The sequence below is a fragment of the Myzus persicae genome, unplaced genomic scaffold, assembly GCF_001856785.1.
Source record: "Myzus persicae strain clone G006 unplaced genomic scaffold, MPER_G0061.0, whole genome shotgun sequence".
Lineage (NCBI taxonomy): Eukaryota > Metazoa > Arthropoda > Insecta > Hemiptera > Aphididae > Myzus > Myzus persicae.
Genome location: NW_019104303.1, coordinates 14,607 through 30,796, shown reverse-complemented (window position 1 = coordinate 30,796; position 16,190 = coordinate 14,607). Strand labels below are relative to the sequence as shown.

The 16,190-nt window shown below is 29.4% G+C and overlaps 4 protein-coding genes across 6 annotated transcripts; 2 read left to right on the top strand and 2 right to left on the bottom strand.

Annotated features, from left to right (window-relative positions):
* Positions 1-2,977: 2,977 nt before the first annotated feature.
* LOC111041033 (40S ribosomal protein S15) lies at positions 2,978-4,461 on the bottom strand. The gene is made up of 4 exons (XM_022325186.1): positions 4,300-4,461; positions 3,594-3,679; positions 3,259-3,496; positions 2,978-3,134 (listed from the first exon to the last, which is right to left on the bottom strand). Exons 1-4 carry the CDS (start codon positions 4,315-4,317, stop codon positions 3,021-3,023), a joined length of 456 nt encoding a protein of 151 aa, XP_022180878.1. The 5' UTR covers positions 4,318-4,461; the 3' UTR covers positions 2,978-3,020.
* A 130-nt stretch (positions 4,462-4,591) lies between these two features.
* On the top strand, positions 4,592-6,267 carry LOC111041030 (metaxin-1). 2 transcript variants are annotated; one of them, XM_022325180.1, is made up of 7 exons: positions 4,592-4,735; positions 4,806-4,976; positions 5,068-5,214; positions 5,280-5,383; positions 5,459-5,624; positions 5,688-6,077; positions 6,141-6,256. In XM_022325180.1, exons 2-7 carry the CDS (start codon positions 4,890-4,892, stop codon positions 6,174-6,176), a joined length of 930 nt encoding a protein of 309 aa, XP_022180872.1. In that variant the 5' UTR covers positions 4,592-4,735; positions 4,806-4,889; the 3' UTR covers positions 6,177-6,256. The 2 variants fall into 2 exon arrangements, with proteins under 2 accessions (XP_022180872.1, XP_022180873.1); XM_022325181.1 differs by having other exon boundaries at positions 4,592-4,976; positions 6,141-6,267.
* LOC111041032 (UPF0587 protein C1orf123 homolog) lies at positions 6,105-8,476 on the bottom strand. Of its 2 annotated transcripts, XM_022325185.1 has the most exons (6): positions 8,340-8,476; positions 7,581-7,715; positions 6,972-7,045; positions 6,800-6,856; positions 6,661-6,742; positions 6,105-6,595 (listed from the first exon to the last, which is right to left on the bottom strand). In XM_022325185.1, exons 3-6 carry the CDS (start codon positions 6,972-6,974, stop codon positions 6,339-6,341), a joined length of 399 nt encoding a protein of 132 aa, XP_022180877.1. In that variant the 5' UTR covers positions 6,975-7,045; positions 7,581-7,715; positions 8,340-8,476; the 3' UTR covers positions 6,105-6,338. The 2 variants fall into 2 exon arrangements, with proteins under 2 accessions (XP_022180877.1, XP_022180876.1); XM_022325184.1 differs by lacking the exons at positions 7,581-7,715; positions 8,340-8,476 and adding an exon at positions 7,307-7,546 and having other exon boundaries at positions 6,962-7,045.
* Positions 8,477-8,730: 254 nt separating this feature from the next.
* Positions 8,731-10,880, top strand: LOC111041031. The gene is made up of 5 exons (XM_022325182.1): positions 8,731-9,255; positions 9,361-9,490; positions 9,571-9,665; positions 9,736-9,972; positions 10,032-10,880. The coding sequence occupies exons 1-5, from the start codon at positions 9,049-9,051 to the stop codon at positions 10,128-10,130; spliced, it is 768 nt and encodes a 255-aa protein (XP_022180874.1). The 5' UTR covers positions 8,731-9,048; the 3' UTR covers positions 10,131-10,880.
* The last annotated feature ends 5,310 nt before the right edge of the window (positions 10,881-16,190 follow it).

Genomic DNA, 16,190 nt, shown 5'->3' with positions numbered 1-16,190 from the left:
TACGGTTACACAAGGTACATAAAATATTATAATATTAGGTACCTATACTAAAATCATGTATAGTTGCAAATTTGCAGTATTGCATAAACTGTTGAAAATTTAGTTTGTTCGAACTATTTACTTTCTACTTTTCTATTTAAAAACGTGAACTATGATATTATTATTCATTATATTAATATATATATTATTACCTAACGACTTTGGCATCATACATTCTGACATTCATACAATCAACATTCATCATAATATGAAAATACATATATACTTCAATACTTGTAAAATCACACTAAAATTAATAATATAAATAATAATCAATTCATTGTATTTAATTTATGAGATGTATAATATTATGGACTCTCGAATTGCAAGAGTAAAAAACTTGCGTACCTGTATATTTAAATATCTTATTGATTAGGATATAATTAGAAGGATATGTATACCTACATACCTACCTATTTTTCCAAATAAGAAGGATTTTTTCCTCCTTCAATTCAAATTTCAAGCACTGTGTGCTTCATCAATTTTAGTTGTACGGATGTTCTGCGCATTATTAGACATTATGACGGATCATGACTATCTATCACTCGATCAGTATATTCAGTGGCAAAACTATCATAGTCTTCAAGAAGCAGTTGCTTCTCGATTTTTTTTTTTAAATATTTAGTGGTGGATTGACGGGTGATCAAATGCTCAATATGAAAGCGAAAAACAATTGCTAAATAATAATTATATTAGTCAAATAGTAATAATAATGCTAATAGTTCTTGTGTTTGTTATAAATGTTTGGTAAGAAGTAGGTGGGTGGTGGGTCAATTTTAGCCTCTAGATTTGTTTCACCAACGCTATCTATAATTCCAGTGGTCTAAAGTGACTACATGAGTGCTCTGATCTTGGTCATCTTGGAATTAGGATCGTGGGCCTAACTAATAATTCCTAATCATTTTCTTGAATTTTTCAACATTTCAAAAAATCTCAAAAATCAATTAATTTATCAAACTCAATAAAGCACATGACCACATACATTTAAATCAAAATTAATTCTTTTTTTTTTATTCCTTTTGTGCAGTTGACGCAGTTTTTATTTAATTTTTCAAATATTTACTAAATTCGGGCACTTACCGTGTCATTCACATAGGCATGCTCAAACTTTTGTCGGAATACCGGGAAAAAAGTACCCGTTAATCATATTAAAAAAAACATAGTTGTACATTAATTGTTAATTACTATTTTTTATTGTAACTTATTCTTTGAGTAATTAGTAGTTAATTACTTTCACAAGTTGTTCTCATTAAGGCCCAATAGTTTCTACTTTAAGAAACTAATTTTATACAAAAAATAAATTCACAATGATATTATGTTAAAAATTCCCATCAGCAAAAATATACTTTTATAGTCTCTTAATTCATAAGAGTATGAGTATAAAATAATATATCTATATGTAATGGGTAAGTTTCAATACCTTGTGGGATCTAGTGATTGATATTACACAAGTAATTTACGAAATTAACATTACCTTTATAAATAATATTTTTACTTTATCTAATACAGCGGTTCCCAACCAAGGGGAAATTTACTACTCTGCTCGGGAGGGGGGAATATAGTGATGATGGAATCATTGGAATCACGAAAATAATTATGTTATTTAACATTAATGTGTAAAATTGAAATTACTAAATTAGTTTTCAGATTCTTGGGCATCGTTAACAGTTATATATTAGGTATAATGATAGTCGATAGACCGAGATATTATTTATACTTTATGTTATTATTTTTGCTTTTATATTCAATATTTTTTTCTTATACTTAATATCATATTACTTTGTAAGTAGATTTTAATAGGTGTACACGTGAGTATTTTTTTAAAATTTTAATTTAATGTAACATGTAAATCGTTACTAGAGAATTGAGTGTTATTCAGTTTGTAATATGTAGTTTTTGAATTGTTTTAAATTTGTAGGCAATGTGTAATTTTTAAACTATACCGGTACAATATATAAATAAAAAATAATAATTAACAGTACTATCTTTCTTTTTACCTTTTTCGCAGGGTATGCGGTTGATAAAATGCGTTAACAAAAAACATAAATGCTCTTCCTAACTATATTGCATTAAAAATATTTGTGATAAATTGATTACCATTTTTTAGTACTATTTATCATAAGGTACTTAGAAAAAGGTATTTCAGTATTGTTTCTATTTTGAAAAATAAAATTTTATTTTTCATTTTGGATCATTGTTACTTAATATTGAGAGGACATTAAACAGGCATATATCCTCTTTGTTTTACTAGTGGGTAACATACCAAATTGTTCTCAGCATATCACGTTCAGTTCCGTTAGTTTAAAAACCAGAGCAAATCGATAAAAATCCTCTTACAAAAATTAATGGGCTTTTTATCATATTTTAATTTTAAAATACTTATAACCATGGCTCATAAGTTCATGTCCTAAAAAGCGCCTAAACAAGCATGCATTTATGCACTCAAAATTGGCAAATAAATATACCAAACAAGCAAAATAAGACTTCACATATTTAACTGTGGTATCTTGAAATGGTTTTATAGGTCATATTGCATTAAATACAACTTAGCAAGATTTATATGTAAATGCATGAACTTACGAGCCTTTTCGTAACTAAGGGAGACAACAAATGTCCCTGTTGCGTCGTGATAATTACCTTTACTATTTTCAGCAAGTTACATTTTTTTTTAAATTTGAAGTGATGAACAAAAAGTGTATTGCTTAACATATATTTGTTTTAGTGATTTTTAATTTGATTGATTTTGACATAATTTGCATTAATATAATTATCAAACAACTCAATTTAAAAATGTACAGACTATAAAGTAAAAATACTAAACGAATAGCATATTTTATTTTATTTTTTGATATCAAGTGTAAAAAATGTATCAATTAAAATTAATTTTAAGTACAAAAAAAAGTAGGAAAAGGAGAATAATTGAGAAAACAAATCCAACATTAGAACCAAATGTTATTTTATTGTGAAAAAAAAAATAAAATTTATTTCAATGGAATAAACCTAGAGCTGTGAGTGGCACCAATACCAGGCCTTCCGTGCTTAACTGGTTTGTATGTCACACTGAATTCACCCAAATAATGACCAATCATTTCAGGCTGAAAAATAAGGTAAATATGATTAAATACTATTGATGAGAAATTAAACACAAATATGAATAAATTATTTTTAAGATACAAATTGAGTATAATGAAAAAAGTAATATTATAGTATTTTACTAACCTTGATTTCAATTTGATTGAAAACTTTTCCATTGTAGACACCAATGATACTGCCAACCATTTCAGGAACAATGATCATGTTGCGGAGATGAGTTTTCACGGCTTCTGGTTTTTCCATTGGTGGAGCATCTTTCTTTGCACGGCGCAATTTCTTCACCAAAGCTGACTCCTTACGCTTAAGTCCACCACGTGAGAAACGCCTGCGAGCACGTGAGTGCAACAGCTCGATCAACTGCTCTCTAAAGAACATAATTGTTTAGTCAATATGAGTTATGAATGTCAATATTAATTTAATAATAGTAATAGATGATAATAATAATAAATGTAATAATTTACCCTTGGATGTCCAAAAGCTGGTCCAAGTCAACACCACGGTATGTGAATTTACGGAAAGGCCTTTTAGCCTTGTGTTCAACCTCTGCCTGAAACAAAACCATTTAAACTGCAATTAAAACAAACAAACACATATGGTGTGGCAAGCGAACATAGATAATGTATTTGTTAAATCAAATACAATGTAAGACTCAGGCTTCAACGAGACTTCAAGGGAGAAGGCAGATTTAGCATTCACAAAATTATCTACATTCTCTTGCCAAAAACTGTCCTTGCACTATGTTTAATTTGTTTTTTGGTTCAATATTCACATATTAAAAATAATTAACGATGTACCAAACCAGGAAAAGCGAAAGCTCCCTCTCAAAACCGCCAGGACTTTACATAACTTTGTAACCTAACCGAAGAAACGATGTGGGACACGTTTTCGATGATCAGAAATTGCCCGAAAAAGCTACAACACTACAACTCATAATAACGACTGATACCGAGTCTAGCACGAGTCTGGATGTCGTTTGAGCCGTTTGAGGTGATAAATTAAATCAAAAGTTAATTTATTAGACCCCTAGAGACGGCCGAAAGCAAATTTAGTACTTCAATGGTTCTAAATTGTAGGTTAAAATGGTTAAATGTATGCCGGAACTTTCTAGATCGTTGGACGTTCATTTTGAATCGCCATCGGGTTGAAATCGTAATAAAACAAACTTACGGTGGTGTTTTCAGCCATTTTGATGTGGATATTCGTCTGAGGTAGTCGAAAAACGAATTTCTGGAAAACGTGTCTTTTTTCCGAACAAAGCTGAAATCGTAGAAATGATGAAAAGGTATATCATGTAAAAATGTGGTAAATGGTAATGTATAACAAATTTATGAGACGACTTTACAGTGTCGCCAACGGCACCAAGCGCGTGAGTGAGTTGAGTAATAACACGTCTTTGGAACTAACATTTTTACTGTATCTTCTTATCACTAAATTTGTTGATTGATTAAATATATGAATCACAATCAGCGATATCATTATATCCTGTATATCTATAATTATTAATAATCGTGAATCGTGATGTATGAACTATGAATTATAAAAATATAAACTAATGAACTTGCTGAATACTGGATAGTGGATATTGATTAATCGTACTAGAATAGTAAAAATATTTTTTAAACGATAACTTATTAAGTACTAACGAATTTGTGAAATTATTGATTGTTCCGTAGCAGTAGTTTAGTAGTTGCGTTACCGTGGAATAAATTTCGACGGAGTTATAACTCATTTCCTGAAGCTGACATTCAAAACCAATCATGTTTAAACCTCACCTGTTGGAAGTAGAAAGTTGGAAAGGCGATTGGGGTTTGCCGTCAATTGATTATAAATGCCTCGAAGTTTTGGTACATTGATAATATTTTTCCAGTAATATCGATTTAAAATAGTTTATAAAAGAACACTACAATTGAAGCAATGGGATACAATTTGTTTTAGGCTTTTGCAAGGTTTACAAATGCGCCAATTAATATTTACCATTCGAACAATCCATACAAGTCCGTTACTGGACACTTGCCTGTTGTAAGTTATAATAAGCGGTTATTAATGGATCGTGATAGTCTAATCGATTGTCTTGAAAAGCAGGTAAATTAGTTCATTACATATTAATATGTACTCTTCTTATATCGTTTTGTGTTCATGTTTTCTAGAATCTCACCCCAGATTTTGGCTTAAGTAGTCTTCAATTGGCTGAGGAACATGCAGCTATTAGTATGATTGATGCTCAACTTGAACCAGCATTATTGTTCGCTTGGTAATCAAATTTAAAAAAAATCGTGTTTCTGTCATATAATGTTCATTTATTTGATTATATATTATTATTGTACAGGTGGATGGATGAAAGTAATTGCCTTAATTTTACTAAGCCATGGTATAGGAATGCTTTAAAATTTCCATTTAATTGGTACTATCCAAATGCATATGAGAGGGAAGCCAAGCACAAAATCTATACATTGTACAATCACCTAGATTCTGACAATGACATAATGACAGAGGTAAATTATTTTAAATTCAGTTTCATAATGATTTATTGTAAGTAAATTATGTTTTGCATTCAGATTTACGCTGAGGCCATTAAGTGTATGAATGGTTTGGAAAGTCGTTTGGGCAACAATTTCTATTTCTTTGGGTCACATCCTACATTATTAGATGCCGTTGCTTACAGCTATCTAGGGCCACTATTAAAAGCACCTCTATCTGAAAACAAATTGCAATCACATTTGAAGACATGTAAAAACTTGTGCATTTGGATAGACAGGATAACGAGAGAATACTTTAAAATAGACTGGCAAGCGCACAAATGCAACGAAAAGAAGAAACTTGAAGAGACTAAGCAGCAAATGAATGTCATACCTTGGTATAAGAAAGACGAGACAAAAAATGTTTTAATTGGAATAGTCACAGTCATTACAATGGTTGTATATTCATTTAAAATTGGTCTCATAAGTGTGAGTTATATTAATTATACAATACAATTAACAGATTTTGTAATTTGAGTTTATATTTTGTAGGTAAGCGATACAAGTGATGAGGAAGATGAAGATTGATTAATCGTAAAGTTTTTTAATTAGTCATTTTTTTAATATTATTTTTTATGTTCCTGAATTTATTAGACATTAAATAAATGGATCAAACTTAGTTTTTTTTTAACATGATTTCATTAATATTAAATTTACATCTTAATTATGGTTTATAAGACAACAAAAAATTTATTTGGTGGTTACAAACTGATATTGGACATCATAAATTCCAACAGGCTGGTTCTGTCTTTCATCATAATCTACCCATTCTTTTTCTTCCAAATTGATATCTTCAAATTTAGTGTTTGTTTCAATTCCACAACACTTAAACCCGTTTCTAGGTGAAAAGTCAATGATTGATATACCACGACAATCAAATGTGACAATACTTTTAAATTTATTTGAATCTTCTATTGTATACTTTGAAATAGTATCTGATAAAATATCTGAAAATAAAATTATTATAGGGGGTTCAACAAATATTTCTATACTATGTACCTAAAAAACTTACCTAATGAACTATCCCTTGAACACATTTTACATTTAGTAACTAAATGTGCATGTCCTCTACTTCCTTTCATTGGGACTGTTATCTAAAACTTTTTTCAATTAAATAATCAGCTAAATTAATTATAACTAGAAATACTAACATCTTGAGATAAGTATATCCATTTGTCAGATTCTTCACCACAATTTGTACACCGAAACTGTAACATTTTTGTAAAAAGAGTAATGATTTTTGAACGATGATTGAAGTTAAAGGCATTAACATAAAACAAATTGAATTTCAATGGAAAAATGTTTTATCATACTTTTAAATACCATCGAAAGTCTTCTCCGTCAGGTGTTAAGTCGGTCACATTTTCTAAATTTGCTTTAATCTGTAATGCGATCTTCTATAAATTAAATAACCAAATAACCGAAATTAGTAGATATATATAAGATTTGTAATTTTCAAAACTTTAAAAATAAAGTTGAGCTGCTGTTAACAAATATCGTGTTGTCACTCCTCTTCTACATGTAATTTGTTTGTTAATTATACATAACATATTAATATATATACTCGTATCAAATTTGTTTATAAACATTATTTTAAAATCAAATACACAAATTTTAAATTTAAAAATAAATGATGTAGTTAAAAGAATAAAACTTACAACCATTATGCTTTGAATATTGGGTGATAATTGATGTGATTATATGAATATATTCACAAAAAAAAATTATAAATTTATAAATTAGACGTTGAATTATTTTGAGGACGGACTAACTACCACGATTGAACGACAGTAATACAGAAATCGGATTTAAGAACAGAATAGATTACAATTTAGAGTAAATATAAGTAAATTATACTATTATCTACCGAAATTAATGAATATTGAATACAAAAATGATAAGGATACCAAACGCCGGATAAGAAATACATACCAAAAAAATAGCACAGTGAAACGGCCACGGGCCGCGCTATTGTTCTGTGGCCTCAGATGTAGTACTGCAGTAAATATTGAAGTTTTGCAATGTTCTATTGGTTTTTTCCAAATTTTAAAATTCGATCTTACATACCTGTTATAAGAATAGTCAATAGATATTTGGCTTTTAAAATTAAGCACTCATACATTGTACCACGATGTAAATAAAATTGTAGTTAAATCTTGCATTATAATTAAGTAGGTACCTACAAATGCATTACAATGTATATTTAATATATATATTGTGTCTACAAGTAATAATAAAAGTAATTTAATTGTTAGAATAGTTATGATAATGTCATTAAAATCTTTCAGCTACCTATTACCTAATATTGATTATTATTTAAAAAATACCAATTGTATGAATAAAAACATTGATATAAATTATAAACAGTTTTTGTATATAATTAAAATAATACTGAAAATATAGATTGAAATTATTCTAAAATTTATGCTACCGCAGTACCGCAACCTGTTGCTTGAGATCATATTTTGATTGCGTACTTGCCACTTTTTCTTGGCTTGTAATCTACGAGCAATGCTGCGGCGGCTGCCCAAGCATAGAATAGATTAAATCTATTCCGTGGCCCGAGTTTGTTTTCTTATTTCAAACATTGATATTAAAGTTATATACACAAAAAAAGTCGATGCTTCTTTAATAATGTTAATTTGTGTATAGCAATAGCATGGACCAATAAAGAAATTCATTATATTTTACCTTTATTTATAGATCTAATACTTCAGTATTCCACCTTGATGGCTGATGCATTAGAATTTAGAATTAGATCTCTTCTCTGAAAAATCTTAATATATATAGTCTTTGCCAATGCTTGTATATTTAGCTATGATCTTTGTGTGCTATAAATCCATATTATCAAAGATGCAGATCGGATGGTTACACCAGTACACCACAGACTAAATGAAACATATTTAATAAGTAGTATGAATAAATATAAATATGAATATAAATAGAATATAAATATATTTAATAAATTTATTTATATATAAATTTTTTTAAATTATATATTTCACATATTCTGTGGTTACATGGTTTAAAAATTTAAACCGTGGATGGTTAACGCTTATCACTTGTAGCTCTCTATCAACCTGGGCGTGTTAATCGACTTGTGAGTTGTGTTTACTAAACATTACTATATTATTTTGAGCAGTAAATAATTAACAATTATTGAGTTTGCATTCCAGGTTCGGGTGGATGTATATTTTGTCTCACACCTTTCATTAAACTTTTTCAAATTTCAATATTCATTTCATGAACCGTGACAATTCAATGTGACCATCTAACGTTAAAAAAAAAAACCACGACTCCTAAAATTTTGTATTTCATGTAGATTTTCTCGGTTGACAGTTCAGTTTTTATTGTTCAATAATTATACGTACATTTTTTTGATTTCACCGTTTCTTTCGACATGTACGCCAGAAGTAAAACTCCCAGCATGGGAACGCCGTCCGTCTACTCGATACACGCCAGTCATCTGACTATCCGATCTTCTAACCTGCGGTCGACGCGTTCCATGAAATCTTTGCGTATACCATGGTACCAACGTCCTATACTGAAAGACGCTTACTTCCTTGATACACAGAGAGGTGCACTTGTCATTGCCTTCTATTCTCTGGTAAGTAGTCATTCATTTGGACAAATTAATTTGTGCACTGGTTTTTTTTTTAAATTTAAATTTTATAATTAAATTTATTTATGATATGGTTTTAATGTCCATTAGTTTCTAAGCATTTTTACATTGGTGACATCCGCTTTTGATACTTATTGTTTGGCCATGGCTGCTCCTGGATCTACACATTATGGTTACTATGTCATGAGCTATCAGTTTGTGTATGTTGGAAGCTCTTGGGGTAAATATAAATAATAATGTTTTGTGTTCAACAATTTGTTAAATTTCTTTATTATTTCACGAATCTTTTTTATATTTCAGTCAGAAATTTGTTGGTCTTATTCTCGTTGTTTTCGTTTGTTGTGGCAGCTGTTATTTTTGTGACAAGTTTGATTTTAATATCTGCGTTACGCAAAGTAAAATAATAGTTATTTTCATAACTAATGTAATAATAATCATATTAATAATAATTTTTACAACTTTCAGGAGCACGAGAAACGGATTGTGCCTTGGTTATTTTCGTTTGCTGCATTTACAGTATTTCGATTTATTGCTTGGTTGTTTTCTTCAATAGCCAACGATCCCATATTTGGATATAATTTCACCATGATTTTGTTGGGAGCATTGTTCAGTGTCATCAATGTATACGGTTGGATACTTGTATACTCTTTGTACTTGGAACTGTTTGATTTGACTAAACTTGAAGATTTAGCACATTTAAGAGTATGTAGTTGATCATTTTTTCTTATGTGTAAATTTACAAATGAACTATTTTGTTTTAGATTGGAACTATGGCCTCGCTGAATGCATCTACAACACATTCTTTAGCTGGATCTCGTCCCACTACTCCTCATAGTACAGTCTCCACTGTTCCAGTATAACATGATAATATTTTATTGACAAATCGACCTGGGAAATGTAGTATTTACTATTTTATTTTTAAACTATAGTATAGTCATTAATCTAGACTTGATATAGATCCGGGTATCCGGACTAGCAAGGTCTGGATTAGCAAGACTCTACTTACTGTATTATTGGTATTATTATTTAGATTTATGACAATGCGCTTGACACAATGTAATCTTATCCGTCCATTTTGTGTTCAAATGTTATATGTTGACAATTAATCAGTATTTTTTTTAATCATAAGTATTGTATTTTATTTTTATACTTGAATACATTTTATATCATTATTTTTAACGTGGGTTAAGTATATTGCACCTACATTGACTAATCTATTGCAGAGCTTCCACTTAGTAATAGTAAACAAAACAAAACAAAAACTCACTTTCCCACTACAAATAAGAAAATTAAAATTGTTAATGAAAACATTCATTGCCATTTATGTAGGGACTGTGGGATTCCAATGCTCCCAACCCATCAGATAATTTATATTGCTTACATATTTTCCTAAACAAAACATGAACACTGTAATGTTAAAAACATTTTTTTTTAGAATATTTCGTATCAAAATTGATTTTTAGTATTGTATAGGGCCTTATAAAATTATCCCTTATAACCCTTTCTAAGAAATTTTTTTTGTTTATATGCCACTGAAACACAATCACTATTTTGTTTTTACTTTTATCTTAGTTGCCTAAGTGGACCTGGCATAACATATAAATTGACAAAGTTTGTACTATAGATTGAATGACTAACATTTGAATTTATTAGTGGCAAAGCTTCTATGCCATCCAGATAAAATAATCAAATTGAATAGTATTTTCTATAAGTATCTATACTCTACACCTACAGTATGCTTAACCCATGGTATTAATAACTTTTTAAGAACAAAAGTTTCTTTATTTTTATATATTTATTTTTATTGCACATATCATCTAGTTTATATTTTTTACCAAATTTTATAGTGATATTTTATCAGTCACCAATAGTTTATATTTTTTTAAATTTTAGTTTCATTTGAATGTAAGCCAAATTATTTTTTGCAGTATAATAATATACTTAATTAACTGGTAGGAGCATTAATTATATTAGACTAAATGATACATGCAAACTGTAAATTTGTTTTATGAATCTCTCCTTATTTTTATACATTTTATTAGAACTTTATAATAATAGAGAGAATATTTTAGTTTTCTCATAAACTAAATCAAATTAATATTTTTTTACATTTTTTTTGTGTATAAAAAAAAACTATAAATGCATTGTTAACATAATTTAATAAATTAATAGATATGAACATTTGTATTGTTTTAATAATTGCATTATCTTTATTTTGTATTATATGTCTTTGTTAATTTAGCCATTCAAGTATCAATTATTATATTTTAAAATGTATAACCAAGTACAATTATTGAGTGCACAAAATTGTTTTGAAACCAACTCAGGTTATTATTCATGAAACTTATGACTTATCATTCAGAATTAATTGATATTAAATTTAAATTAATGCCTACTGGTATTTTGTGCATGGAAAAAATACTAGAAAATCTTGAGGCCCTATATTGTACTCGGTAAATGTACAATTCCCCCCAATTTAATGTTCAAATACATTTTTTTTAAATATGGGGGGGGGGAATATCCGCACACAATAATATATAAACAGGGTAAAAGTCTTACACTAAAAATAGGCTTGGGCAAATCGCCCTACATTCCTATATGATATACCAAATTTTCTTTTATATAGTTTGTTGTCGGAAAAATTTTTATTTTGTTTCCTATAAATAGTTCAATTAAAGATTATTAAATATTTTAATTGAAAACAAAACGGCCAAGAGGATTTAATAGTAGTTATATATTATTGGGAGGAGCTGCAATATGCATGTAAATACAATTTTTACAAAGATGTGTGTGTGTGTTTTTTAAAAATATTTTTGTTCGACACGATTTAGCTATTTGGGTGGTATATTTATCTTGTCTCATAACACAATAAACCTCCGCCAAAATAAACTCAATCTAACAGAGTAATCTACACATTACATTTTGATTTATTACTAGGTCGTTGGTTTTATGATAAATTTCTTACAAAAATGTCGAAAATATAAAGTAGCCTTTGTAAAATATAAAAACATTATAATATTGACGGAAAATGTTAAATGCCGTAATTCAATAAAAAAATAGAATAGGTAAATGACAACAAGGTAAAATGCGACAGCATCATAGTTGAAATAGGTAGTTCGTGTAAAGAGGATTCGTCTTTGTCCAACACACGCTTGTGACCATAGGCGCAAATAGGGAGTTACATTGGCGGGGGCTCAAGCCCTGCTTTAATATATTCAACAAAAATTCCCCACATCAAATAAAAATATTACTTTTTTTTATTAGCTTCTAGTATAAAACTATTGCTTAATGCACTTATATTTATTATTAACTAGGTATAGATAATAGGTAACTACATTATTAAATTTATTCTCCTGTTGGATTTGGCAAAGTCATTTAATACTGATACCGTGTCATCAACATTAATATCCTTTTCAATATTTATTAACCCTAAACTACTGAATCTTTCTTGGAGCATTGTTGATCTCATCCATGTTTTTCAATCTCCTCATGGCGGAAAATGACCTTTCGCAAGAAGCGGAATTGATTGGCAAAGTCATTGCTACATTAAATAGTTTATAATAATTTGGAAAGATTTGTTTTTAATTATTAACATTAACACTGGTCCCTGACACTGACTATTAATAATAAAATAAGCTATGATGCTATGACGTTATATCGGCAATATGCTTGATGATTGCTGGGAAACGCGCTAGCTGTTGACCAGTTTACCTGTATATACTCGTACACAATATAACACATTATATAATATCATAATATCCTACCATTTGACTATAACTTGTTTATTTTTAAGTCTTAGACTCTTAGGCTAGGAACACATGGGCGTTATTATAACGCGCGACATTTTTACCGACTATAATTAAAATGTAAAAAAAAATTTATATTGACTATATGTACACTTTTACAGTCAAAGGGAGCAGTCGAAAACAACATTTGATTATTAATAAGTGCATTAAATTTTAATATAAGAGTAAATATTGGGGGGGGGGGGCTTAGATGGAATCAGGGGGTGCTTAGCCCCCCCACAAGCCCCACCCTATTTGCGCCTATGCTCGTGACATAGGATTTTAGACGTGTTTTTTCCCAAACGTCGGTACCTTACTGATTGATCTAATGAAGCGATAAGAATTCTAAAAGCAGATTCAAAAGGCTACTTGATATTGATTTTCCCACATTTTTGATATTATCCCTCAAGATCCCTATAGCTTTGTATTACAAAATAATAAATAAAAAATTGTCGTTAATTCAACCATCGGAGAAGTTAAAATCAAAAATTTGGGAAATTCGATCTCCAGTAGACTCGACGACAAATATTCAAGTCGGTTTTCAGAATTCTAATCCTTTCACTAAATCAATCGGTACGTTTGGCAAAGAACACAATATCTAAAATCCTATGTAGACAGTGGCATGGCGTAGCTATCATCGGGCAAAGCAGGGCATGAGGCCCTCAGAGCTCCTGGTAAATTTTAAAAATACATCCGTAAAATATTTGAAATAAAATTGAAAAAAAGGTTGGATATTTTTAACATGATAATTGAATATTATTGTATACCTATAAATACACACAATATGTAATGATGGGTGTTCAACTACGGAGTAATCGTTATTTTATCGCACAACGGCCACCTAGGTTTGTAAATATTACGATTGGGATTGGGAAGTACATAGGAATTGCTAAATTACAATCCTAAAATAGCCTGTTGTCAATGTTATTGCACCTTCCCTCACCTAATAATTACCTTAATATTATTGAACATATTATTATCGTATAATTATGTTCACGTAGCATAATATTCACTATTCAGTATTCAGTCATCACTCATCAGCGTAACGTTATCGTGTTCGTACTTTCGTAGCGCAGTGCGTACGCTACAATTTTATCAATTTTATAGCTTTTAACGTTGTCATACAGTACCTAATGTATTGAAGATAAAGTTAAAATTATGGAAATAAAAAAGAAAACCAGTGGTACCTTTAAGCGAAAACAGAGACAACAAAGAGAAGAAATGAAACAAAAGTTGCCGAAAATGGATATATTTTTAACTAAAACTAAATGTGATTCAATAACTAAATTAATTAATTATCCGTTTATTATTTTCATTAATGGTTTTATAGAGGTATTTATATTTTAAACAACAATATAACGTATAATGTGTTTTTTCCTTTAGATAGAATTAAGGGGCCTAATTTATATTTACTGCCCTTGGGCCCTTTCCCATCTTGTTCCGCCACCGTACGTCGAGTGTGTTGTACAAAGACAGAAAATCACGGTGTCGAATCCCCTTAAGAAATCTATACATTATATATATTATATTATACATTACTTTACAACAATCTAAACAAAAAAAAATACAAAAATTAATATAAAAATATTCACAGCTCTAATAATGATGTAATATTCCACTCCAAATCAAACATAGAAAATATATTTTGTTGTGTTTTATATACGAGCTACGAAAGGCTATGCCTTACATTTCACATAATATTATTATTGCAGCTGGGTTTATGGACCATATTTATTATAGGTACCTACCTATATGCTTTGCTGAATACGCGGCAGGAATATCGTTAAACATTTCCGCGGCGTCCCTGGGGGAATCACGGAGGATACCAAACGGAAAGTCTGGACAATGCATATATATATGATATATTTATGAATAAGAAAAAAAACTAGTAGGTAAGGTTTATTATGAAATATTTTTAATATAATCGACGACGACAATATCTATATACCTCGCGCATACCCGTCAGCGGTCACCACACTGCTCCATTATGGTACACACCCATATTATGTATACATTGTTTACCTATACTAATGCTGTTATTGTAATAGATACCCATATGAATTATCAAAATTACCCAATATATAATATTATAAACATTTTGGTCCGTTAAGATTCGTGTAAAACATATATTTTATATTGGTATACAGCATTGAGTTTTGACTTTCCGCGATCCACTTTTTAGGTCTATGTAACTTATAATGTAAATTATATTAGGTGTAGATAGGTACCTATATTAGGTTAAGCTACCCATGTGGTCATCAATGCGAAAATCACATTTTAAGAATAAAATATTTCCTGTACCCAGGTACCTTATGTTATTTATTCCTATAGGTACCATAAGGTATAATGATGTTTTTTAAATCGTTTACTTATAATAAATGTAAATATTTTATTATAGACAGTATCTTTTGAAGGAAAGTGAAGTACCTGATTATCAAAAATGGTACCTTTTATCTTATTTCCACAAGTACGTTGTATAGGTAGATAAGATATACAATAATAATATTAGATATACTTACCTACTATAAAGGTATATTGTTATAATAACGTAAGTCTACCTGTTTGGCTGTACCATCATGTTGAATCACCAACGTTTTCAGAGTCAATGTTAGTTGTAACTTGTAATAATAGGTGGTACTTATTATTAGAGTTTCTAATATGTTTATTATTCATACCTACTTTTTTAATGAAAACATTGTAGTTTAATATTTTTATTTGTGTACTATAAATGTAATGATTTATATTTTATTGAGTTGATTGAAAATTACAGTCGTATAAAATAAGTAGAGGGAAGCCATCTCATTGTATCCACTCCCACTTCAACCACTGTCGACCACTGGTTATATTTTATACATGTAATAATACTTACATGCTCACATCTATTATATTATAATATTAACATTATTCATTATACTAGCTGTCGATTGAAATTATTATCATCGCTTATTCGTGTGAACACCGTAGGTCTGTATATGCGGAGATATCTATAGTATTCAATGGTGAGATCGATGTTTAGACATATTTTTTATAATACTTACCTATCATAGTGTTATGTGTATAACATTATGCTAAACTGATATAGATATTAAACTAAACCTTTTTTTTGCCTTGTGGTATTACATCTGAAGTGGTAAC